The sequence below is a fragment of the Equus asinus genome, chromosome 25 (genome assembly GCF_041296235.1).
Source record: "Equus asinus isolate D_3611 breed Donkey chromosome 25, EquAss-T2T_v2, whole genome shotgun sequence".
Taxonomy (NCBI): Eukaryota; Metazoa; Chordata; class Mammalia; order Perissodactyla; family Equidae; genus Equus; species Equus asinus.
In genome coordinates, this window is record NC_091814.1 from 38480379 (window position 1) to 38506796 (window position 26418).

Below are 26418 nucleotides of genomic sequence, written 5' to 3' on the forward strand. Positions count from 1 at the left end.
GAAGAGAAGTTATATATGCTGGAGGATTTGGGGAGGCCTTAAAATTTGTCAATAAATATTCACTTATCACCACCACGTGCCATGTATATACTTCTGTGAGGCAAGTATTATTGTTCCCATTTTTTTTTAAGATTGGCACTTGCACTTACATCTGCATCTGTTGCCAATCTTTTTTTCTTCTTCTCCCTAAAGCCCCCCCAGTACATAGTTGTATATTCTAGCTGTAGATCCTTCTTGTTGTGCTATGTGGGACACCACCTCAGCGTGGCTTGATGAGTGTTGCCATGTCCATGCCCAGGATCCCAAGCGGCCAGACCCGGGCTGCTGAAGTGGAGCACGCAAACTTAACCACTCTGCCATGGGGCCAGCCCCTATTGTTCCCATTTTAAAGATTAGAAATAGAGTCACTAAGAAGACAAGCAATTTTCCTTAGGCAGTTAATTAACAGAGCCAAGATGTGGACGTAGGCCTTCAAGTCCAGCACTCTTTCCACTATACTAGCCCACTTCTTGGAAATGGCAAGGTGTCAAGTGGGTCTTGAAGGATAGGTAGGAGCAAGGTGCTGAGAAGAAAGAAGTGTGGACTGACTGAGGGAGACGGGTATCTCAGGCACGGTGACCCACAAGGGTGTTGGTAGAACACGTTGCCACCACGGTTTTTAGTTCACATTTTTCTCTCTAGTAAGACATTAGAGAAGAGGTGATTGGGCAAGAAAACATTTCACTTGATAATTCTGTTCCCAAGGGCACCAATTTCAGAGAAATGTGGCCGGGAGAGATTACTCTCAGCGTTGGAACCCTTAGATAACAACTTTATGACTTTCTGTCTTCAGCAGTATAGAAAACCTAGTTCACTAGAATCTTGTAAAATTTCATCATTTTCTCATTGTACTTCACTCTGGGCTCCTCTAGACAGTAGGAAATACTATAGAAGAAGGGAGAACGGATGTTAGAACCCCACTGCTCCTTTCTGTCTTTTTCTTTGAAGTAGTCTCTTGTCTTCATATGTTAAGTGATCAGTTTACACTAGCAACAGTTGGCTGGCTAGTCCAGTTGAACTATATTGTGTAACTTTCCTCTATCAGGTAATAAGTTTTGGATGTGAAAACAACAGAAGATCTCTTTCTTTTCTTACAGGATTCAACTGTATAGATTGTGCTACATGTTACCACACTTATGTTTATACATTTGATTTTAATGTTTACGTTAAAAACTTAGTTTAGAGTAAAGGCTGCTTATTCCATGCTTTGCTTTTTCTCAGCAATCAAGTTGATTAAAAAGAAGGTTTTTTTGGATGAAGTCTTTTGGAAAGCTTAGGTTGCACATTAGAATGCAAGAGCTGAATCTACACTTGTGGCCACATAACTCAAAGAGATAGCATATCACATTTCTAGATGACTGAGGGCAGAGCCTGGGTTACTGCTGTGTAATCTTGAAGGTCATATAATGTCACAGGAGGAATGTTTGAATGACATGAGAAGTTTTAATTCCTAAAAAATTGTTGAAAGAAAAATAAACTATTAGGGGATTTTGGTTGTTCGAAGAAGGGGCTAGATTTGTTCTCAAACTCTTTAGCAGCACTAACTTTAGAAAACTAGCAAAAGCTCATTAGTAAAACAGTCAGCTTGGATAATGTAATAGCCAGTAAGGATAATACAGCATCAAAAGTATTCTGATTTTATAAGCTCTAGATTTAAAAAAAAAAAAAAGTACTATCTCAACAGTTTGCCTGTTTGGAAACAAAGTCTGTATGGAAGTCTTACCAGGAAGATGGCAGATGCTCTCTAAAAGAGAATACTTAAGCAAATTTCTTAGAGAGGCATCAAGTTCTCAGATTGTTATGCATTGCAATACATAACAAATTTCAATGACCTATTTTAACGGAAATGTTTAGGATTTTTTCCCTGTGCTTTTGTGCCTTTTATGACACTACCATTTTCTTTTTTCTGCTCTTAAGACACCTCTAATGTACTCTAAAATCATTTTAAAATGCCAAAAGAAAAGAGGAGAAAGAAATTGAGAGAAATCAGCATTGATTGCAAGGGATGAGAGAAATACATGAAATAGACAGTCAGTCCCTCAGAGTACAGGGAAAACTAGTTGACTGGAGGAGGAAAGCATTGCTTTGCCAAGCCGTAGATTGGCAACAATTTTCATTAGGCAAAGAACGTCCAGAAAATGTAGACCGTGGATCAAAAATAACGTAATGCGATATAGAAGCTTTAAAATGTAAACAGATTTCCAATTTAAAAATGTTAGAATCAGACTTGTAAATTGTGTGAATTGCTAATTAGTGTATTTAGATTAACTTATCATAATTAGCACGGCTAATAAATGAGAGGTGACTCATATCTGGAATGGACTGGAGCATGTTCATATGCCTAGACGGGGCTTTTGTATCTGCGGTGGTTATCAAACTTTAGCGTGGATACAAGTCGTTGGGGTGCTTGTCAAAATGCAGATTTCCAGGCCCAGTTCTACAGCAGGGTTTCTCAATCTTGTCACTACTGACATTTTGGGTGGGATCGTTTTTTGTGTGGGTGACTGTCCTGTGCATTGCAGGATATCTAGCAGCATTCAGGCCTACTATGTATCAGTAGCACCCCTCCCTTAGTCTTGTTTCCAGAGATTGCCAAATGTCCCTGGGGGCAAAAGTCACTCCTCTCCCTTGAGAATCACTAGTCTAGGGTGAAACCTAGGGACTTGTCTTTCTAATAACATCCAGGTGATTCTGACGAATGTAGTCAGTGGACCAAACTTGAGAAACACTGAAGTGTTATGAGTTAAATTATGTCACCTCCAAAATTTATACGTTAAAAGTCCTAACCCTCAGTATCTCAACACATGACCTTATTTGGAAAAAGAGTGGGCCCCTAATCCAATAAGACTGGTGTCCTTATAAAAAGGGAAAATTTGGACACACAGACAGGGACACATGGAGAACGCCATGTAAAGATTTGGAGCTATGCTGCCACAAGCCAAGGAACTATCAGAAGCTAGAAGAGAGGGCTGGAACAGATCCCTCCCTAGCACCTACAGGGGGACCACAGCCCTGCAGACACCTTGATCTGGTGCTTCTAGCCAGAGAACCGTGAGACACTCAATTTCTGTTGTTTTAGCCACTCAGCTGTGGTACTTTATTACAGCAGACCTAACAAACTAACACATAGACAAGAAAATACAAGTCTGAGTTCAGGTCTGGGACAAAATTTTAAAGAGGATCAGAGAGGAAAATGGAAGAATAGCAGATTGGCACCAATTCCTAATTTATCTTTTGCAGTGCCTGAGACAGAATAAGTACTCAAGGAGTTGATAGTTTTTATTTTTATTAAGCACTCTCCCAATATATCTTGTCTAATTTAAATATTAAGAGCAAAATTTTATAACATAATTGTTACTTTGTAAGGTTGAAATTGCCCACCACGTTCCATTTTCAAGTTTTTACCTGGATTATATATAGCACTTGGAGAGGAGTTATCTGGAAAACAAATGGAATGTAAATTATGCCATTATTCATAGAGAAGGTAATATGTAAATGTGAAATTCCATACAAAGTAAAAATGCATTGACTAATCTACACTGTAGCTTTAAGAAAAGTGTTGACTGTTTCAGGTCACAAAGGCACTATTTAGAGTACAGCAAGTGGGACCACGTCTCCAGCAGGCCACACAGTCATGTGCCTACCTGAAGTGGGCAGATCATACTCTCTCACTGGAAGGATGAAGCCCTTGGTATTAAAAGAATTTAAAAGGTATGCACTGTAATAGTTTCATTTGCAATAAAAGTGAATACTGTTATTATCAGAAGACAAAAACAAGAGCCCAGTGGCAAATGTCAGTCTTTTTCTCAAGAAACATATAAGAATCATACTAATAGATATCCTAGTTCCTGTTTCCTACCACAATTAAATTGGGGTGCAGGGGAGGAAAGAAGTCTCCTTGCCTCTAGATTTTAGAGTAAGAATTGTAAAGCTTCTATTGCAGATGAAGGGCCCCAACATTTATATTTCCTGCTCCTATAAGCATAAACTGGATAGGTAATGATAAAGAATGGTAGGAAGCATGACAGAGAACTCCTACCAATTAATCTGACTGATCAAATACAAACAAGGTTAGGCCTGAACTACTTAAGTGCCCTCCCCGAATCGGGATAAGCTAACAGGATATTAACCCGGAAGCCTTTGCCAAACCCTAAACAATTTTACCTCACTAAATCCCCTCACCTTCAATCTAGGAAACTTTCCAGCGTGCCCTTCAGAGTCACACGAAGTCGCTGTCAGCGCCCAGCACACGCCATGCTTCCCCTAAACAGCTTGCCTCCTGCGGGCAAGGTGGTGCGGTGGACAATTCAGCTTGGCACCTGGTTTAAAAGGCCCCAGGAGGTTTGGATAGGGACTACGAATCCTCAAGGCTATTTTCTTTTTCCAAAAGAGGGCAAGACCAGCAATGTACTGACTCAGTGTCTCCGAGAGGAGAGCTGCACTCAGACCAAACAGAAGTCCGGGGGACGAGAAGTAGTAGTAAACAGGTTTTTATAGCAACACTAATGTCAAATACGCCTTCTTTGACCCCTCCAATTGCTTTTTCTAAGTTACTGTAGCCTCTCGCCCCTTCTCTCAGCTCGCCTCTCCCGTTCCTCACAATCTCCACGCCTGCCCCCCCCGCACACCACCACCCTCCAACAAAGGTAAGGTCGACTGAGAGGCCAGCTCCAGCCTAGGGCGGTTGCCTAGATGGAAGTTTGACGCCGAGAAATCTAATCTCCCACGACTGATCTCTCTAACTGTTATGCCTCCAGGGGGAGGCAGAACAGGTGAGGGCGGCTGGAGGGAACCAGTTCCCGGACAGTCCGAAAGGGCGAGGCGAGGGTGCGGGGCGAGGGAAGGAGGGACGACGGCGCGACACGTAAAAGGTGGCGCGCTCAGAGCACTGCCTCTCTCCCGGAGATCACCTTGCGTTGACCTAGTTGAGCGGTGCAGTAAGGAACCAGAGAAGAAGAAGAAGGGCGGGGCAGGGCGGGGCGAGAAGGGGCGTGGTCGCGCGCGGGGGCGGGGCCGCGCGCGATATCTTTCTGGTCCTCGCCTGTGATTCGCGGACGGACTCGAGCCGGAAGCGTCTGGGAGGCGTTGGCGGCGGCGACGGCGGCGGCGGCGCACGTGGTGACGTGCGAGGGGGTGCGGCGCGAGCGGGCGGCGGCAGCGGCAGTGTCTCCGGGACGCGCGTGGAGGTCGGTCGCTGCCAGCTGCTGGGCAGTTTCTCCGCCTGCTGCTTTGGCGCGGCTGTGCCAGCGAGCGAGCGAGTCCCCGCGAACCCTCGGTGGCGCTCCCGCCTCCTCGCAGCCTCTGCGGGCTGACCGCTCGCCCTGCCGCTCGGTCACTCCCGCACTCCGCCGCCTCGAGGCGCTTTTCGTTGGGCCGATTCCCGCCCGCTTCCTTCTCCCCGTCGAAGCTCCAGAGATGAGTTTTTCCATCTCTTTAGAGATGAACCAGGTATTACGCGCTGGTTCGAGCTGAGGAATGGCGAGCGGGGGTCGGGGACAGGGTGGGAGGCGCGGAGCGCTGTCCTGGCGCCGGGGGGAGGACGCCCCAAGCCGCCGCCGCCGCCGCTCTCTGGGGACGAGGAGCCGGCGCCGCGCGGGCCCCGCGCTCCCGGCGCTGCCATGGTTGCCGGGTCGCGTTGGCGGCTGAGGGCGGGTGCCGGTCGCCTCGGAGCGCGCTCGGGCTCGCGTCCCCTCTCTCCGCTGGGGCAGGGGGAGCCAGGCGGGAAGAAGGGGAAGTTTTTGCTTGAGGGCTCCTCGGGGGCCGGGGACCGGGCGCCGCGGGGCTGGGACGACCTGCAGGAAGGAGGGCGCGGGAATCTCGGTTCCCGCTGTCAGGGACCGACGCCTCGTGTGTGGGTCCGCCCGGGCTCTGGACTCCACTCCGTGAGACCTCCCGGGCCCCGGCGCGTGTGGGCGGGGAGCCGGCCCCGGGCCGCATCGGGGCTCCAGCTTGGAGGGGGGCAGCACCGCATCCCCGATAGCCGGGGGCCGCGGGGTCCTTTGTTCCCGCTCCACGTTGCCCGCTTTTCTTGCCAAGCGCGGGGAGAAGGGGGCGGGAGGAGGGAGGGAGCGGCTGTCCTGACGTGTCGGCGCTGAATGACTGCGGGGCGGGCCAATCCCGGGCGGGGGTGTGCGGGCGCTGGGCTTCTCGACTCCTGGCCCTCGGAGCGCGCGCCGACCCGCCGCGCGGGGAGGGAGGCTGGGGCTGCGCGGCTCTCCAGACGGTCACTCTGCGGCGCTCGCCGCTTTTTTTTTTTTTTTTTTTTTAATACAAAAGAAATCAGCGGAGAGGTTTGCTCTTTTTCTGTCCTTCGTATCTTGCAAAGGGTCTCTGGGTAGAAACTCCTGAAGGTAGGAAGGGATCAGGCGGTATCTGATGGAGTGTTGAACGTAGGGAAACTTGAACCACAAATATTTTAGCAATAGATCTACTTTTTCTCCATACGTAGTAGACAGATCTTTTGTCCGAGACAGCTGACGTTTCAAAAACTATAGCAAGTAGAAGTCAGCTGCCTAAAGGGCGCATTTTTGTTTCCTAATGTCTGTTGTCAGTGATGGAAGATTAGAACACCCTGGCATCAAGCTGTTGTTTGAGGACTTGTGTGTGGTGATCTTCTGTCTAGTAGTAAATAACAGCTCTGAAAGCCTAGTACTACTCGTAACAGATGAACAACTACAGCACGGACTAGACTACCAGAAGCCATATTTTCTTTTAGTAATTGTAGCACCGGCGGTTGATTTAAGGATAACAAAATACTAATGAATAGCTTTAAGCATAATCCTGCTGAAAGTTCTGTCTTAAAGATGCTGAAGGAGCAGTTGTATTTGTATATCTGGAGGTGAGGCAAACACTGGCTATTTAAAATTGGATTGAGTATGCTACTTATCAAATGTAATTTGGTAATTTGGTAGCTGGAGGTAAAACCAGAGTAGATCCACTGACCGAAAAGAGACCCAGAATGGTTTTCCTCTGTATTTTCCTAATAGATGAAACCTCTATAGTTAACTAATGGATATTATTTTCTTAATTTATCTTAATTTGTAGTTCTGCTTTTCTAACTTTTCCCCCAAATCAAAGAATTTCAAGTTTTGGGTTTTGTTGTAAATTAGTGTCTTTTTGGCTACTTACTTTGGTGTAGGGTTTTGTTTTTCTTGCTTGAAGGATATTTTAGGTGGCAGTTGAATTCAGTTTAGCAAAAAAGTGTTTTTTTTAATGTAAAATGTTTTCCTGTTAGAGAAATGTCTTAATCATTGACTCTGAGATGAAGTACCCCAAAAACTCATTTCATTGACTTTTCGACAGTACGATCATACTGTCAAATCTACATAAAGGATTCTTAAAGTTTGGGGATCCTCCCACCTTGTGCTCTATGGAGAATGTAAATGGAGTAATTATGAATAAGGGAGTGATTTCTGGGTTTTTCTTAGAACCACAGAAAATACATGCTTATCTTCACTCGTAAACTTTAATTACCACCTTGTAAATGATTTCTAAACTTATACCTGGATCAGTATTCTTATAGTTTTGCCCAGCAGGTACCTCAGCATTACAATATCCCAAAGCAAATTCCTCTTTTTCCTTCATTCCTAACTTTTAGCATGTAGCAAACTAAAAGTGGCTCTCTTATGCGTTTCGGAATTCTAATTTTGATAATGATGCCACATATTCAAGCTAAAATATCCTTACTGCCTTAGTTAGGATAAGTAAGCGTATGTAATATCTTTACTTCATTTCCCTGCTTCCATGTTTTACCTGTTCCTCCAGACCATCCCTCACATTTCTGCTAGTGTCCTATGCACCTCCTTGCTAAAATCCTTTTTTGCTCTCCAGCATTGTTTAAACCTTAGCATTGATGTCTCTTACTTCCTCTTCCACTATTTACCATATGCATCCTGCAAACTACAACCTATTGAAACAGAAATAGCTGCCGTTTCTGGAATATGTGTGCTCTCATACCTTTTTCCCCTTTTGTTTGGGCTATTTTCACTGCTTGGGTTATCCATCGTTCTCATTCATCTGCATTCAAGGCTGGGGAATGGAGTCAACTCCATTGTGTTATGAGCATTTCATTCCAAATTGTGCCTGCCATATGTTTGGTGCCGCAAATGCTTGTGGGATGAAAGAACTACAGCACAATGAGGTTAAAAGTGTGGAGCGAGTGAGAGAGATGAATGGTGATAGTCGTTTCAGAGGTGACATTGGGAATCTGTAACTTCTAGTTTTAAAAAGATTCATTGATTTACTTTGTATTCTTATGAAGTCTGTCCTTTAAGAATGGAGTTGACTGCTATTTTGTGTGAGTCGGCTGCCCTCAAAAGATTGCCTTGAAGCCTAAATAATACTTGTAATTTGCCTTGAGGTTTTAAGGATGCCTTGAAAGTTTGATGATAACGTTTTATCTTGCTCTTACTGAAGGCCTGAGAAGAATTTTGGAGGAGGCCATATTGTGCCTACCTTTTTTACAACTCTTTGATAAGACCTGTTGAATTCTGTTTCCCTTAAAATCATCTTTTTGGGGGTTGTGGTAATCTGTGAACTTCTGGATGTTCCTAAAGTAGTGTTATTACTCATTTATGAGTCTTCTGTCTCTCTTTCCTTTCACTGGCCATATTAAACACTGAAGTATATTTACCGGGATGTATTGTATTTGATTTGTTTTAGTTTTAGTGGACTAGTGGAATGTATATTTTAAATGTTAAACAAAATTCTAAGTTTTAGACTCATATAACTCTCAGATGTCGGAGCGTTTGGTTTGGCTTTTCAAAGAAAAAAAATTCTCCTTGCATTTTTATTCTACCAGTTATTGAGCTTGAGTTTCATAGACCAAACTAAGATCTTCTGTGAATTTTTGGAGTAGTTTAAAACACTCAGTTTGCCCAAGCTTACTTTAGTGAAAGTGAATGTGAACTTCCAAAGACATAATTTTGCTGACAGAAGTTGATACGACCTCCTCCAACTTGAGGGGTGGGTGAGAGTAGGGACATACTGTATATGAGGACAGTAATTGAATAAAGTAAGTTTGCTGCATTAACTTAAATGTCAGTGGACTTGGACTAGCTTTTAAAATCAAGTAGAGTTGTACTAATCAGTAGACAGGAAAGAGATGAGGTTCATATTAAGACCTTCGTGTACTGAAAGTCAGCAAGTACTAAATTTAGTAGAACTCAGTCTATGGCAAAACTAATATTGTACAAATTTGTGTGCCATGAGTTGCTCCAAAAATTCTCCAGTGTTTTCTCCCAAAGAACTGCAGTGATTTTAATCAGCTGCTGCTGTTGTTTTCCCCAAGATAAATATAAGGTAGAACTTCCAATTTATCAAATATGAATAGATGCCATTTTTATTCTTGATTAGCTCAAGGCTAGTTTACAAATAAATGCTGAATAAAACGAGTCAAAGTTTAAAACATTTATAAATCTCCATATGATAATGTTTTTGGTTTTTCAAAGGATACTTTTTAATCATAACAATGTAATTTGCATGGTGGGTTCCCCTCCTTTCATCCTTGTTTTATGCGCAGCTAATGAGACTGAAGTAAAGCGTTACCAACTGTGCCTGTGGATTGGCCACCCCAGCATATACCATATATGCAAAGTTTTTCTCAATTTGAACTGGGTCTTGGTTGAAAATGTATGAAGGTTTCTTTAGGATAGTGTGTTCTCTCTGTGTACGCAGAATTGTGTGTTACCTGGAAAATGTTTGTTTTGTTAGAACTAGTTTCTTAAGAAAAGCTGAATTATCTAATCTAGATGCAAGTGGAGAGCAGAGGAAATTAATATTACATAATGGTATGATATTGTTTCACTGCAGTGGTAAGTACTGACAACCTGAGTCAGAATACTCAGGTTTCCTTGAAATAAAACCTAAGTCATGGAGAAACCAGTTAGGGCATATGGGACCCAGTTCTCTTTCAGATTGTGCACGTGTTGAACTTAACTGTTGTTTGTTGCAGTAGAACTGGACCAGCCTTCAGTGGTTGTTCACCTTAACATAATCATTAGATTTAGATTTGTGGGTTTGATTCATGTATATCAGGAAAATCTTTGTAATTTTAAGATGTCCATTTTAAAAAGTATGCTCATCTTTCAAATAATTTATTTAGTACTGATTTCCTGAATTTGGCAGTGGTGTGATAGCAGTTCAGGTGATTAAAAAAAATACCTACCACCTGAATTTGACACTTGTAGTTGATGGCATGGGAAAGAATAGGTAAGAGGACTCAATATGCTTACCTTGAAGACTTGGTTTGAACCAGAATTGTTCCATTGGTAGTTTATTACTGTTTATGAGGAAGATGATCATGCAAAGCACAGGCATCAGTATTTTCCCTTTTGTTTGTTTAGTTCATTTTAACAAATTACTCATTTTTATATTCAAGTTTCTAGGCCAGTTGTTTTGCTAGGGGGGAAATGGGATGGATACATAGATGCACAAGACAGAGGCTCTGCCTTCAGGGACCTTGAAGCAAGGAAGATAAAGATAAAGCAGGTCTACAGAAACAACCCAGAACACACCAGCTGGAATATTACATACTTTCAGAGAGGGTTCAGTATGTAGAGGACGGAGAGAAACTACTTCTCATGGGGGATGGCGGGCAGCTTTTGGCAGGGGCTCTGTGGAGGTCAAATTTCATCTGGCAGAGGTTGGACTAAGAGTGTTCCAAGAAAAGAGAACACCACATTTTGGGGAACAGTGTATCTGGTTTGATTGTAACATTGTATACGTGTCTGGGAATAATGCCCAAAAGTTGCTTGCTGGCTGGTGAAACAGATCACATGTTTGTATATTAGTTGCAATCTAATAGTAAAGAATATTAGAGTTAACCAGTGTTTATATTTGTTCTCTAATCTTGTTCTTGTGTATCTCACTTGAATGATAAACGTTATTAGCGCCTGCCTTCTGGGGAAGGATTTTTTTTTTTGATCACCTGAGTAGTTGCAGGTTAAATGAAAAATTTTTATGTATAAATGCATTTTGAGGTAAACTCAAAATCTCTTCAAGGACTTACTTTGCATGATCTGATCTACCTAGATCAATGACAATCTTTGATCATTCTGAATATCTAAACTTTGTTGATGTTACAGATTATGATGCATGATTATCACAGAAGAAGTTCGTGTCTATAGCTTTTAAGGACTTGATTACATCATTTTCAAGCCTGATAGTTTTGGGATCACCGTTAAAGCTGAAGACACCTCTGCCTTCACCTCAACCACCAGTCTTCATACCGCAACGAAGTACTGAGTTTTACACTCCTTTTTCCTTGGATTATTTAAGACATCCCTGAAATACATTTCTCACCAGTATAACAGGTAAGTGAATACTCAGTGCCCAGTGCAGCATTGAGACACATTGTTTTTCTGAAGAGTGTGCTGAGTACACTAACAGCCTTTTTTTAAAAGGCAGAGAAGTCAGTAATCATTTGCAGAAAAAACATTTTCCTATTTTTTCTTTTCTGTAAACTATTTTGAATTTAAATAAATTAGTTACTTGAAACTGAAATCTCACTACTGCTTTTTAATGATGTATGTTGTGTAGCCGTTACTCAGTTGTTCATAAGTAAAGATGAAATGGAAAATCTTTTAAAAGAACATAAATTTCTATCATGTATTCTTAGAAGATAAGTGATTTAAAATATATGAAACTTGCAAAGGGAACAGAGTTTAAGTTCATCCTATCTGTCAGTCTTGTTTGTGAGTAAAGAATGACAGCAGCCCACATCCAAGGAAACCCATACATGATGACCACTGCACATCCTTCCAGGCTTTTTGGTTGCTCATTGTGTGCGTTTGGGCAGGGCTGGGTTTACATTTCTTTGCCTTCACAGTGACTGTGCTAATAGGCGTGGAAACCTGGCCGAAAGTGTTGAGATACCCACTGCTGTATGAGTCAAAAGACTCATAACTGAAGGACAGGGGGACAAAGACATTCAGTCCCAGTGTTGCTTCAGCATTGTTTTTGTGAGATAAAATTTTTGTGTGCTGTTGATAGGCTGGAATTTGAAAATAAAAGTATCGTATATCTCTTTAAAATATAATTATAAAACTCTCTGTTCACAAGTAAAATAACTTGGGTTTCTTTCTGCCCTTCAGCCAAATTTCTAAGGAAAAATGATTCCCAACGGATATTTAATGTTTGAAGATGAAAATTTCATTGAGTCTTCTGTTGCCAAATTAAATGCCCTGAGGAAAAGTGGCCAGTTCTGTGATGTTCGACTTCAGGTATTTAAAACTTAATTGGAAACTTACAGAATTGATCTTTTATTACTAAAAGTCATAGTGCTTGGATTTGCTTATTTTCTTTTTCATGGGGAGCATTTAATGGAAATGACTTTCAAAAAGAATGATTTACCTAGTAATGTAAGATAAAGGATCTGATGTAGTAATTAGCTAGAGAAATAGTCCACAATACTTCTAATTTTAATTCCTCATAATTTCAGGTCTGTGGCCACGAGATGCTGGCACACAGAGCAGTCCTGGCTTGCTGTAGTCCCTATTTATTTGAAATCTTTAATAGTGATAGTGATCCTCATGGAGTTTCTCACGTTAAATTTGATGATCTCAATCCGGAAGCTGTTGAAGTCTTGTTGAATTATGCCTACACTGCTCAGTAAGTACTTTGAAGTAAATCATATAATTAGGGAATGTCATCAGGAAATTCCAAGTCTTCCTAAATTTATTTAAATTAAGTATCTGTGTTTTGAGGCCTTGGTATCATAAATGATAAAGAACTTTTTTCTTAATAGGTTGAAAGCCGATAAGGAATTAGTAAAAGATGTTTATTCTGCAGCAAAAAAGCTGAAAATGGACCGAGTAAAGCAGGTAGAGTACCAGAAGTAATATACAAGGAGCACTATTACTAGCAAGTCTTATTTTATATGATTAGAATGCCTAATTTGTCATAAGACGTTTGTTAGTCTCAAAAACTTGGAAATGTTTCTTTTTCCACTAGAGAACTGACGACGTTATGTATTTTAACTGTTTAGCTATAGTAATGTGGCAAGGTCACACTTCCTTCCAGATAATTTGGGCTAAAATCTTGCTCTTTCAATAGTCTCCTGTGGCAGAGTGGCTGTGTCAGTCTCTGAGAGCATGAATTAAAATATTCCTGTTTTCCTCAACAGTTCATGTAACATATCCTCAATTCTCTGTTCTTCTATACTTCTGGGTTCCTCTTTAAAAGTGTTCCTTCTAGAATTTAATGCCATTGAGAAGTGCTTAATAATTCATAGGGAAAAAAGCATTTAATCCTCTAATGCTTGGGGGTCCGTTAATTGGAAGCCTCATGCCAGCTGCCTGTTTTTATGAAGTTTTATTGGAATACAGTTTTCATTTACATATGGTCTATGGCTGCTTTCCACCTACAGTGACAGTTGAGTACCGTCATGCATTGCTTAATGATGGGGATGTGTTGCAAGAAATGCATGCATCATTATGCAGTTTTGTTGTGTGACCAAAAGAAACAGTCTCAAAGTTTTTGTTACCTCCCCCTTAACTGCCTAAACGACTTCAGATGGAAAAATCTGTCTCAGGAAGCAAGTAGCACAATGTGAACTGGGTGGTAGACAGGGAGGAGCCTAGAAAAGCCTGTCTTTTGGGCTCCCCTCTGTGTTCTTCTGTTTCTCTGTGGCCAAATACTTGTTTTCCAAGTGTTCACCCCTTCTCACCTGCCTTTGAACTGCCTTCCTTCCTTTGAAGTCCCTGACTCTCTACCCTCGACATCTTTTGTCTTTAGCCAAGGATAGTAGTTTAGGGAGGGACTTCGGCCATTTTGGGGAGTTAATCAGTTTTCCTGGGTTTCTCCCATATATACATGTTATTAAACTTTTGTTTTTCTCCTGTTATTCTGTCTCATGTCAAGTTAATTCTTAGGCCAGCCAGAAGGACTAGGAGGATAGAGGAAAATTTCTTCCTCCCCTACGGTACTTACACAAACCTAGATGGCATAGCCTGCTACACACCTAGGTTATTGGCACACATCTTAGGGGACCACCATCATATATGTAGTCTGTCACTGACTGAAACGTCATTCTGTGGCGCATGACTGTAGTTGTGACAGAGGCGGTATGGCTCACAAACCTAAAACACTTACGATCTGACTCTTTAAGAAAAAGTTTCCTGGCCGTCTTCTAACATCATTCCTGTGTAAAAATCCTTCTAAGGTTTATAGCACACATCTCTCAGGTTAGCATTCCAGGTTCTCTCTAATGTAGTTGTATTTTTCCAAAATTATTTCCTAATTGTCTTATTTTTTCCTCCAGCCAAACTAAATTATTTACAACATCTTCCCTACTTCCATTCAACATCATCACGTCTCCTGTAAAGCCCAGTTCGTATATTGCCTTTATGAAGCCTTATCTAATTATCTAGTTGGAAATACTGTCTGAACATTTCCTAGGTATTATCAGTTTGTGGCATCTTAAACAGCTTACACATTTGTATGGCAGTTGTTGACGTTTATTGTGTGTATATATGTGTTCTTCCCACTGTGTTAAAGCAGTGATTTTTGATTCATCTTTATGTCTTCACACAGTGCTTATACATTGAATATTAAATATTTGTTAAATAAAATATATGTAAGTGTTGGCACTCGTATATTTCTTTCCCAAGGTTTGTGGTGATTATTTACTATCTAGAATGGATGTGACCAGCTGCATCTCTTACCGAAATTTTGCAAGTTGTATGGGAGACTCCCGTTTGTTGAATAAGGTTGATGCTTATATTCAGGAGCATTTGTTACAAATTTCAGAAGAGGAAGAGTTTCTTAAACTTCCACGACTAAAGGTAAGGAGTAAAATCTCTAAAGACACATACTCCTTAGTTCCAGGCACAGAATCTTTGTCCACGTTTCAAGCAAGTGAGTAATGGTTATGCAAGAGACAATAATTTGGATGAAATTATTTTTAGCAGTGTAATGGTTTCTTGGCTACCAGTTCATTTATTTTCTTTGTTTTTGGCTCTTGATTTCCTTACAAATTAGAGTAAATGTATGGACTGCAGTTGGGTATCTATGACAGCTTTGTTATGAAATAGAGAATTAAGCTGAGAATTAGAGGCTCAACACTGATTCGTGTGTCATTGTTTTTTCCCCACTATAGTTGGAGGTAATGCTTGAAGATAATGTTTGCTTGCCCAGCAATGGCAAATTGTATACAAAGGTAATCAACTGGGTGCAGCGTAGCATCTGGGAGAATGGAGACAGACTGGAAGAGCTGATGGAAGAGGTTAGTTTTAAAGTAAATGGGATTCAACAGTTCTTAAAAGTTATTTTGCTATGACATGAAGGATTCCCTTTCACTTTTATTTTATAACCATGACCCTAAAGAATTTAAATTTTGCTATAGGTACCCCTAAGCTGAGAAACAGGGGGGGTGTCCAGGTGAGCTGAATGAACTGTTCAGTTTGGTCTTCTGCTTTTCTTTTTTTATTTCTTTGCTTATTATGTGCTGTTAACTTTCTTTAAAGTAGCATGTAATTTGCTTTAGAAATGGGAGGTGGTACTGAAATTTTCTTAGATTCTTAATTTTTCTTCACAGGTTTTTGCTTTAAATTTGACAAGTAGGTAAAAGCTTCTAATGGTTGTTCCTCCCCATTGATTTATCTCCCCATAGGTTTATTAACAAAACTAGGATACCCAAGACTGAAGAAACAAGAAGAAACCTCAAGTGTATTGACACGTAAAGAAGCAGCAGTCCTGCCCCAGTTCTCCTAAGAAAAATCCGCTGTGGGCAGAGAACGATGATGATTTAATGGTGTTTACTCCTTTACAGGATTCCTATCTTTAAAGCTTTGTGTTTTTCAATGGTGTTGTTCATACATGTAGTCACTCACTTAGTTTGGGCTACTTTTAAAAAATACACAAGAAAAATGAGGGAGAAATGGTTAAATGGAGTTAAACAGATGCAGACGGAGCAGTGTAGTGACCTTGAGTTATCACTCCACTAAAGCCTTTCGGATTCACTAAAAGTTTATGAAATCTGTTAGCCCTTGAACAATACTGTTATCATTATGTTCTAAGGAGGCTAACAGGTGATCTTTCAGTTCTGTATGGTTTCCCACTTGAAAGTCAGATGCATTAGCCATGTATTTGCATCTCTTAAGGGAGGTATCTCTATAGCTTGTTTGAATTTTTGCATTTGTTTTTGTGTATTTCTTGACATGACCCATAGGACAGAAATATGTTTATGCAAATCAGACCACTTTTCTTCAAAGGTGTAAACCACATTCAGTATTTTAGTGTAAATATGTATATTCTTTAAGAGCCTATATATTGTACCAGTGCCTTTTTTTCTTAATGCTTTATAATAGAAGCTATGAAAAAATGAAGATTTCTTTCAAGCCAGTCAAGCCAAGGACTCTTCAGCCAGTGTTAGAAGATTTTGTATTGTATTTTTGTTTTTAAAATTTTTACAACCATGACATGTATTTCCTTTACTTCGGGATCCTGCCAGAGTAAGATGTCAAGAAGCTCAAGAAGCACACTGGAGGTTACCTTGAGGCGTTTGTGTGATCTGCATTCTAGTGGAGTAGCCATGGAGACGGTAGCCACATGGGTGTTCTGTTGCTGTTTTGCAGGTTCAAACCTTGTACTACTCAGCTGATCACAAGCTGCTTGATGGGAACCCACTAGATGGACAGGCTGAGGTGTTTGGCAGTGATGATGACCACATTCAGTTTGTGCAGGTACACAATGCACATCTGAGGTAACCTCAGGTTAAAATTTGATTAGAGCATTTTATATAGTGGACTGAAATTTTCCTTTAATAAAGGAAAGTGGAAGACTTTCTTTGGTAACTGGATAGAAACATTTTCGGGAGAAAACGAGCAAATGTTTCTTAGAGTTACTACCATTTTGCCACATAAAAATCAACAAATTAGGAAACCCATTTAGATTTTTTTCTCAATAAAATGGGATTTACAAGTAGTAAGAAAAAAAGCCAATAAGATGAAGCAATGTGGAAATTGTTATTTTGGTTAGATTACAAAAAATGGTTGCTTGCAACAGGAAAAACTGTTAGACCCAATTTTTTTTAAATCTCAGGTATAAACTTTTTAGGTTTATGGACAAGTAACATAGAGAAAAATGCACAAATCCTAAGTGTGACATAGTGAAACCACTAGTTTAAACACTAGCCGGGTCAAGAAGAAGATTTCTGGCGTCATGGAAGCCTTCCTCTTGCCCCTACCCAGTCACTGCCCTGCACTACCTCACAGGGAGCCATTAACCCAGCTTCTGAAACAATGGATTCGTTTGCCTGTTTGAAATTTATTTAAATGGTCATACAGTGTGTATTCTTCCTGTTTGTCCTTTAGCTCAATATTGTGTTTGTGAGGGATAAACTATAAAGTAGGCTGAGTTGACCCAGTTGAAGAGGTATTTTCCTTGAATAAGTAGAAGGTAAATGACAGACTCAGAAATAACCTGTGTGGTGATGTTATCAGGTGTTCTGTGGCAACAGTGGCTGAACATCTTTATTTTCACAAAGTTTCTGGGTTTGAGTTAGTTGAGAATTTTGTTCATGTTTGTGCATTTTGAACATTTAGAATATTTTCCCTCTTAACATTTTTTTAAAGCACTCTTTCAACAAGCAAAGTTTGAGTGCCTGATAAATGGCAGACCATGGTGTTAGATGTGGGGACACAAAATATGTAAGCGACAGTTTGTGTTTGCCAGAGCTTACAGGAGGAGGTAAAACAACACAGCCTTGTAAGAGCTATCTGCAAAAGGCAGAAAGCGGGGCCCAGAGCGGAGCTGAAAGGAGAGAAACTAGAGAAATTTCACAGAGGAGCCAACATTGGAGCAGTCTGACGATTTAGAAGTTTGCATAGCAGAGAGGGAACTGTGTCACTTAGCTAAGAATACCTGTGCAAGGATGATACTCTTGAATTACAGATCATGAGACTGGGAAAGGAGGTAAATGCCACCTGATTGGGGCTTATACTTTATCCTACAAGTGGATAATTTTCGAAGAATTTTAGACAAAGAAGTAGAGTGATATGAACAGGTATAGTATTTCACAACTATAGTAATAGTGAGAAACTTGGCAATAGTCCAACAATAGGGGGATTGGTTAAATTATGGCATTTCCATACAGCAAAGATGTGTGCATTTACTAATCGTATTTTAGACAAACTTAACTATCAGATGGCAGCCTCTGGGTCATGGAATTCCAGTTGATTTGTGTTTTTTTGCTTCATAAAATGATGGCATTAAACTCTTCTGTTTTTATAACCAGGTACAGAGGGTAGATTAATGCTTGTGAGACTAGTTTGTAGATATTACAAGCAGTACTTAGGTGAAAAATGATAAGGACTTGATGTAAGGGCATGAAGAAGAAAGGGTAGAATCTAGGGCCAGCCCTGTGGCCGAGTGGTTGGGTGCACGCACTCAGCTTCAGTGGCCCAGGGTTTCACTGGTCCGGATCCTGGGCATGGACCTAGCACCGCTCATCGGGCTGTGCTGGGGTGGGGTCCTACATAGCAGAACTGGAAGGATCTACAACTAAAATATACAGCTACGTACTACGGGGCTTTGGGGAGAAGAAGGAAAGAAAGAAGAAGAAAGAAAGGGCGCACTCTAGACATTTGTAGTTACAAAGGTTGAGTTTGTAGTCCTTAGTATTCTTTAGATTAGGAAAATTAAAGAAAAGGAAGAATTTGAGAGTGAGCAGGATTCTCACGTGTGTGACTCATTAGGGGGCAGTGCCATGGATAGAGATGAAGTAAAAAGGATGAGGGGACACGTTAGGCTTCAGGAATAGGCAAAGAGGCTGAGAAGAAGCATTAGAAAGGTAGGGGGACAGTTAGAAGGAAATTGTGTTGTAACCTTTAGTGGATATAATTTCCACAGTATTAAGATTAAGAAACCTTTAGCTTGAGAAGTGATGGTGGCTGAAAAAGAAAGAGCCACCAAAGACTACTCCCTGGGGAGCCAGAGGCAAAGAGTGTGGGCCAGTGGGTGGGCTGGGTGGGAGCGGCTGGTATGGGAAAGTTTGAAGATAAGGGAGAGGAAAGGATTCTGTTTAAAATTCCAGAAGGAATATAAAGGAGTTAACCAGCATTTCTATAAATAGAAGGCCTGTTAGTTCTATAACAACACTAGTCTTCATTGTTCTCATGCTTTTCTCTTTCGCATTGATTTTCTCTCTATTACAGTCTGTATATTAGAACAGTTTTCTTACTGCGATAAAAGCTCTTAATGTAAGCATTGTCAATTTGTGATACTTTAGGTCCCTTCTTCCCACAGATTGGGATGAGGTTTTATGGACCTTGTAATTCCTAGTAGCAGAGGATACAGTCTGTCACAGTATAAAAAGAGTGGCTTTATAGTCAGAATTCCTAATCTTTATTTTAGTTGTGTTACCTTAGGCAATGCATATCTTCTGAGTTTCAGTATTTTTATCTGTAAAAGGGATAGGTAATATTGACCTCTCTGGATTCAAGGAGATGATGGGAAAAGTGCCTAATAATAATAAAGTGCCTAGTAAATGTCTAAATGGAACTTACTGATAACCATTAACATGGTACTCTGCCTTTTATCAAAATAGCCTACATATGCTGTAACCACACTTGCTGAATGCCCCAAATGAAACTTGATAGTTTTTTCACAGCTTTAAGTAGCTACTGAAATCTCTTTCTATTGTTACATGGCTTTTGGTTGCACTAGAAGCAAATTTCCATTAGATACCTTACCTACCCATGTGGCTCTGGCCCTGGGGACCAAACTAAGTGGATGAGCAGGCGTGGCCAGGTTCTGAAGGTGGTACCTGTTCATTTGCCAGTTCCTCTCTGGGTAGTTGACTCTTCAATTCCATATGATCATATCCTTTGGAAGTGTCAAGGGCTAAAGTAATTGGAAGGAAGCCATCAAAGGGAACGCATGCACGGGAACACAGTGTAACTCTCTTATAGTCATTTGAAAATTTGCAGCTTTGCCCATTTCTCCCTCTTTTAGTGTTCCTGTGTATTCTACTTTTGTGAATGGTTGTTTTAGTAGTATTGTCACATTTTGGTTAGTGTGTGTGTGTTTGGATGTAGTTTTATTTTTCTAGAAAACCGGTCTATTACCTATAAGATAGTCCAAAAGAAATAGACTTTCAAGTGTTTCTTGTACTGGCAGCTTTTTCCTGTAAAATGCTTTCAGAGAAACTGGATGAATATCTCTCTGCTCACTTATTGCTGGCATTGTTATCAAGGATACTAGTACATATGATTTAGTTAGGTTTGACAGTTTCATGGAGACGGGCTAAATGTATTCTCTCAGTTAATTCATGGTGTTTTAAATTTATAACATCTTTTGGAAGATTCTATACTTAATATCAAGAATACGTGAGTTTATGTGGATTATGGGGAGGGGGTTCCCCCCATCCCCCCACCATTGAGCTATCTGATACTTGATCCACAACATGTTCTTTTAATTGTTTAAACCTTTTCTGACCAGGCTATCTGTGTAGGTGTAGTTGTATTATGTGGAGATGGAAGTATGCCAGTAATTTGTGTCAGTTGGAAAGTGTTGGTTTGTGTTAAATTTAGGCATGCTCTAAATTTCACACATTGGTGAAGGATACTAAGTGTTTTCTCAGTGTTGTGGACTAGCTCAGGAACAAGGGTACACCAGGTGTGGTCTTTGGCTAGGTTTCTGTAGCTACCTTTTGATTTTGCAGAAAAAGCCACCACGTGAGAATGGCCATAAGCAGATAAGTAGCAGTTCCACTGGATGTCTCTCTTCTCCAAATGCTACAGTACAAAGCCCTAAGCATGAGTGGAAAATCATTGCTTCGGAAAAGACTTCAAGTAAGTCTGTTACACTTGTCAGATTATCTTCAGTTTATTTACTTTTTAAGAGGAGTGTTGATTGGAACAATTTAATACTTTTAAGTTGACTACTTGAGGAAGAGACTCAGAAGCAGTTAAATTTGGAAGAGAATAGCAGGTTGTTCCAGCTGGAATCTGGAGTCCAAGTCAGGATCACACAGCAACCAAAAGTAATAATAATTGCATCTTAAACATAGAACTCTTGTGCTTACAGATAACACTTACTTGTGCCTGGCTGTGCTGGATGGCATATTCTGTGTAATTTTTCTTCATGGGCGAAACAGCCCACAGAGCTCACCAACAAGTACTCCAAAACTAATTAAAAGTTTAAGCTTTGAGCTGCAACCAGATGAGCTAATAGAAAAGCCCATGTCTCCTATGCAGTACTCCCGGTCTGGTCTGGGGACAGCAGAGATGAATGGCAAACTCATAGCTGCAGGTAAGAACAGGAGGAGGAGTGACTTCTTACCAGAAACCTTCAACTGGCTAAGCCTCTAAATGGATGTTTATGCTTGCTTGTGACATGCACACTTTGAAAGAGAGGGTTTAATATGCCTTCTTCCTTGGCATTCCACTTTACCATGTTCTGAGACAGAGAAATAACAAGTAAATACTATTTAATTGCCAATCTCAAGTTAATGTCTCTTTCTAATTCTTAAAAACTATAAAGTGGATAAATTGTTCTAATTTTCAAGCCAAGACTAAGCAATTTACTCATACTGATGCTATTGTTATTTAGCTGTTATAAGCACTTAGTTAAACCGTCAACTAATAGGGCCTTACTAAGTTGGTAGATAAAAATTTCTTTTTCTCATTGTGCAGATTACTTAAACCATTCTGGACCAGAATCCCTGGTCCAGTTTAATATTTTAAACATAAAACTTTATGGTTCTTTTACTAGGTGGCTATAACAGAGAGGAATGTCTTCGGACGGTTGAATGCTATGATCCACATACGGATCATTGGTCCTTTCTGGCTCCCATGAGAACACCAAGAGCCCGATTTCAAATGGCTGTACTCATGGTAAGTACATTGGGTTGCAAGAAGCAGCAACCCGATGCTTTTTCTCATAACTCCAGAATGGTGGAAGTTCTAATCTCTCACTTTTGGCAAAGGGCCAGCTGTATGTGGTTGGAGGATCGAATGGCCACTCAGACGACCTGAGCTGTGGAGAGATGTATGATCCGAACATAGATGACTGGACTCCTGTTCCAGAATTGAGAACTAACCGTTGTAATGCAGGTGATACTTCTTTCCCGCTGAGACAATCAGTATTTAAATATGATAATTAAGTTATCATTATATAACCTTATTTTATATTCACATAGGAGTATGTGCTCTCAATGGGAAATTATACATCATTGGGGGCTCTGATCCATATGGTCAGAAAGGACTGAAAAATTGTGATGTATTTGATCCCATAACAAAGTCGTGGACAAGCTGTGCTCCTCTTAACATTCGTAAGTTGATTTTTTATAAGGTTTTTAAAGATGTCTGAATCAGCAGTATGTGTAGTACACACTTAGAGTTTGGGAGGCACAGTTAGAACTTCGGTCTGACTTGATTTTACAGGTAGACACCAGTCTGCGGTCTGTGAGCTTGGTGGCTATTTGTACATAATTGGAGGTGCCGAGTCTTGGAATTGTCTGAACACAGTAGAACGTTACAATCCTGAAAATAACACCTGGACTTTAATCGCGCCCATGAACGTGGCTAGGCGAGGAGCTGGAGTAGCTGTTCTTGACGGTGAGTGTTGGGATTTGGAGAGGTGAGGAGTAGGTAATGGGAGGAGTTTCTTCTGAAATTCCAAGAGAATGTCAGTGATAACTATATACTGGTATAATTAAGAAATAGAAGCAGGGCCAGCCCCGTTGGCCACATGGTTCAAGTTCCACTGGCTGTGCTTCAGTGGCCCTGGTTCACAGGTTTGGGTCTTGGGTGCAGACCTACTCCACTTGTCAGCCATGCTGTGGGGGCATCCCACATACATAGTAGAGGAAGACTGGCCCAGATATTGGCTCAAGGCAAATGCTGCTCTAGTGGGAAAAAAAAAGGAAGATTGGCAACGATGTTAGCTCAGGGCAAATCTTCCTCACACGCAAAAAAAAGAAATCAGAAGCAGCCATCTTTTCTGAAGCCTTGGTGGTTTGTCTTTTAGAAATGTCTTTTCTAGTCAGAGACTCAGTATTTGATATATAACTATTTATTTATTTATTTTTGGTGAGGAAGATTGGCCCTGAGCTAACATCTATTGCCAATCTTGCTCTTTTTGCTTGAGGAAGATTGTCCCTGTGCTAACATCTGTGCCAGTCTTCCTGTTTTGTATGTGAGATGCCATGGCAGCGTGGCTTGATGAGCGGTATGTAGGTCTGTGCCTGGGATCCAAACCTGCGAACCCCAGGCTGCCAAAGTGGAACATGTGAATTTAACCACTATGCCACCGGGCCTGCCCCTATAACATATTAATTCACAATTTTTTGATGGATTCACTGAATGAAGTTCTAAGTCATTTTCTTCCATAAACCATATTCATAATGTTCCATCTTGAAGTCTGAGGTTCTTTAGAGCAGGAATTTGATTTGTAAAACAAAAGTGCAGATCGTCTAGATCTAGTCTTTTTAATTGTCCACTCCGTACCTAATTTGAAGCGAAACTTTTAGACTATTGTTAACAAATCTTTCCGAATCATTCAACTTAGTTTTATTTAGACACAGCTTTCTTTTCACATCCATTTTATTGGTTTACATACTGTTGAATTATAAAAAGCAGAATCTTAGTAAGCTTGTGGCCCAGCTGGTGAAAGCATATATGTACACACGCCAGCAAGTAGCCCACTGGCCTGCAGCCTTCAGCCTACTGTGAGCTTTGTCAGTTCTTTTATAAATACGTGGATACAGGTAGGTTAAGTGACAATCAGATGAGAAAAGAATGAATTTGAGAATTCGTACTAAAATTTTTTCTAAGCAATAGAGTATTTAACGCTAATATTTTATCTGTTTGAAAATAATTTAACTACTAAGTGCTCTGCCTGTATATTTGAAAATAGTCATAACTTTTAGTCTGTTTCCAAGAAGAAATTTCTGTACTGAAATATGCTTTCCTAAAACTTCTTTTGATTCTTAGTTCTTTAATACAGAACTTCCAGTACACAGAACTATTTTGGTTTGCCACTTATCAGCTGTGTCTTTAGGCAAGTTCTCCAACATCTTTGTGCCTTATTTCTTCATCTGTGAAGCAACAATAATAGCAGCTACCACATAGAATTGTTGTGAGAATTGCATTTTAGTTAGATGCTGCCCCCCGCCTTTAAATTGCCTGAGTTCCATGTACAAATGAGTTTTTATCAGTTCCATTTGTAACACAGCTTCTAGAGAGTGCTTGCCACATTAGCAGGCATTTAATAAATACTTTTTGTCAGAAGAACAGGCATTTCTACGAAGAACCACTGAGTTTAGCAAAAGACAGGTTTAGGGGTTTTTTGCCTTACCTTTCTTGACTTACCTTGTCTCATTTCTCTTTTAGGAAAACTGTTCGTAGGTGGTGGCTTTGATGGTTCTCATGCCATCAGTTGTGTGGAGATGTATGATCCCACTAGAAACGAATGGAAGATGATGGGAAACATGACTTCACCAAGGAGCAATGCTGGGATCGCAACTGTGGGGAAGACCATCTACGCAGTGGGAGGATTTGACGGCAATGAATTTCTGAATACAGTGGAAGTCTATAACTCTGAGTCAAATGAGTGGAGCCCCTATACAAAGATTTTCCAGTTTTAACAAATTTAAGACCCTTTCAAACTACCAGGCTTAGTGATGTAATTGTGTTTAGTAGAGGTACACTTGTGAATAAGGAGGGTGGGTGGGCATAGATGTTGCTAACAGCAACACAAAGCTTTTGCATATTGCATATTATTAAACATGCTGTACATACTTTTTGTGTTTATTGGGAAAGGAATGCAAAGATGAAGTTCTGTTTTGTGTACTTTTAGGATTACTTTGGTTATTTTACTTTTTGGAAGTTGACATTGTGAAAGAATAAACCAAGACTTGATTGGGCACGCCATTTCAAGAAACCCCCTCTCCTCCACATTTGTTTTGCCAGTTTGCACATTAAATAACTCTTCCCTCAAACGTGTATCATGGGGCAAGAGGGGTAGGATTTTAAGATATAGGCAGTTGGGTTTTTTAAGGGCCCTTTTTCAATAACTGGAACACTCTATAACAAGAGACTTATTTAACTAGATGACAATGACTATTTTTGTTTTTATTAAAGCTGACATGCCTACCAAGATTTAATCTTTTATGATTGCCTTTTTATAACTTTTTATATTCTCAGCAGAGAGCTTTACCTGTTGAAGTAAGATGTGATAGATTCAAATTACTGAAGCAGAGTGGCAGTCTTAAAGTATGCAGAGTGAGGTGTTTCTTTTATATGCCTAGAATGCAGACTTCTAAGCTTTTGCCTCAGCTACAAATTTTTTTTTTGAGAATGCAGTACCGATGTTTCTTTGAATGGAGTTGCTGAACAGTAACATAGCTGTGATTTTTATTTGAAACACTGATTTTAAATATTTTGACTTCTGGAGGGTATATTTTATATAGCAAGACACTTAATATATAACACAACAGTGAAGTATTTTATCTTCTAAATAATGCCTGTTTTTATTTATCATTAACAAAACAATCCTAAGTGGCAGCCCTCGATTGTGAAAAAATTAAACTGTACTGGGTTGATGAATGTAGCCTTTATCAGACTATGTTTTGTTCAGTTTTTCTGTTCATGTGGATAAGTATTGGCTGGGGTGACTTGGTATCTAATGTGTAGTGCTACGCATACAATTGATGGTGCCAAATTAGCACATCCTAATGCTTGCTGCTGATGCAAACATATTAAAGGTACTTTGCAGGAAATCCTTACACCATGGGATTAATATCCAAATGTTGTTTGTGTACTCATTCATTACTAAAAGTTTTGGGGGGAAAATTCTTTTTCAGTAATGATAAGCTTAAGGTGTTTGGGGAGAATATTCACCTGGCATCTTACATCTGAAATAATGACTGATGTAAGGTTTTTTTCTCTCAAAGCAGCAGCAGCAGCACACAGGAGTCTGATGAGCCAGCTGGGACAAGATGACTATCCATTGGCTAACTTGGGTTAGGAAGAAAATTAGGTATTTTCTCCAAATGTTCCACTGGTACTTTGACACTTTATTTCTCTCATCTGTTCCACAAAGAACCATCAGAAAAGGAAATCATTTCAGCTGTTGGCCGTGTTATTCCTGACCTTATCTATCACCGGTTTGGTTCTGGACTAAAACTAGGCTGGCAGTTTTGAATTTGCCTAATATGATGACTTTTTTAAATGATCTGTGTATGTTCTCTTCAGCACAAGGAAATAAAATTTAATTGGGGATACAGCAGTAACATCCTTGAACTCACTTCTCAGTTCCTAAATAACATGCTTAATGCAAATAATATGTGGGAATACTTTGGGTCAAAGTTTCCCTGTATTACCCATTGATGCCAAACAGTTTGTTTGATGGCTAAAAGTATGTTATAAGTATGTT

The 26418-nt window shown here is 40.3% G+C and overlaps 1 protein-coding gene and 1 long non-coding RNA gene across 4 annotated transcripts in view; one reads left to right on the plus strand and one right to left on the minus strand.

Moving 5' to 3' along the window:
* LOC123280528 (uncharacterized) overlaps positions 1 to 4329 on the minus strand; it is a 66954-nt gene extending 62625 nt beyond the window's left edge. For both annotated transcript variants that reach the window (XR_011498100.1, XR_006519466.2), the window contains exon 1: positions 4222 to 4329. This is a non-coding gene — a long non-coding RNA (uncharacterized lncRNA). The remainder of the gene's footprint in view (positions 1 to 4221) is intronic.
* Positions 4330 to 4844: 515 nt separating this feature from the next.
* On the plus strand, positions 4845 to 26277 carry IVNS1ABP (influenza virus NS1A binding protein). 2 transcript variants are annotated; one of them, XM_070497186.1, is made up of 15 exons: positions 4845 to 5487; positions 11124 to 11351; positions 12132 to 12260; positions 12479 to 12648; positions 12785 to 12860; positions 14649 to 14822; positions 15137 to 15262; positions 16614 to 16721; positions 20702 to 20831; positions 21067 to 21291; positions 21754 to 21875; positions 21968 to 22094; positions 22181 to 22312; positions 22425 to 22598; positions 24375 to 26277. In XM_070497186.1, exons 3-15 carry the CDS (start codon positions 12150 to 12152, stop codon positions 24626 to 24628), a joined length of 1929 nt encoding a protein of 642 aa, XP_070353287.1. In that variant the 5' UTR covers positions 4845 to 5487; positions 11124 to 11351; positions 12132 to 12149; the 3' UTR covers positions 24629 to 26277. The 2 variants fall into 2 exon arrangements, with proteins under 2 accessions (XP_070353287.1, XP_070353288.1); XM_070497187.1 differs by lacking the exon at positions 4845 to 5487 and adding an exon at positions 6201 to 6329.
* The last annotated feature ends 141 nt before the right edge of the window (positions 26278 to 26418 follow it).

Bases quoted from the DNA above. Each gene is read 5' to 3' on its own strand.
- IVNS1ABP (XM_070497186.1), top strand. From the start codon at position 12,150: ATGATTCCCAACGGATATTTAATGTTTGAAGATGAAAATTTCATTGAG. The intron at 12,261-12,478 runs GTATTTAAAACT...TCATAATTTCAG, and splicing joins TCTGTGATGTTCGACTTCAG to GTCTGTGGCCACGAGATGCT. The intron at 12,649-12,784 runs GTAAGTACTTTG...TTTTCTTAATAG, and splicing joins AATTATGCCTACACTGCTCA to GTTGAAAGCCGATAAGGAAT.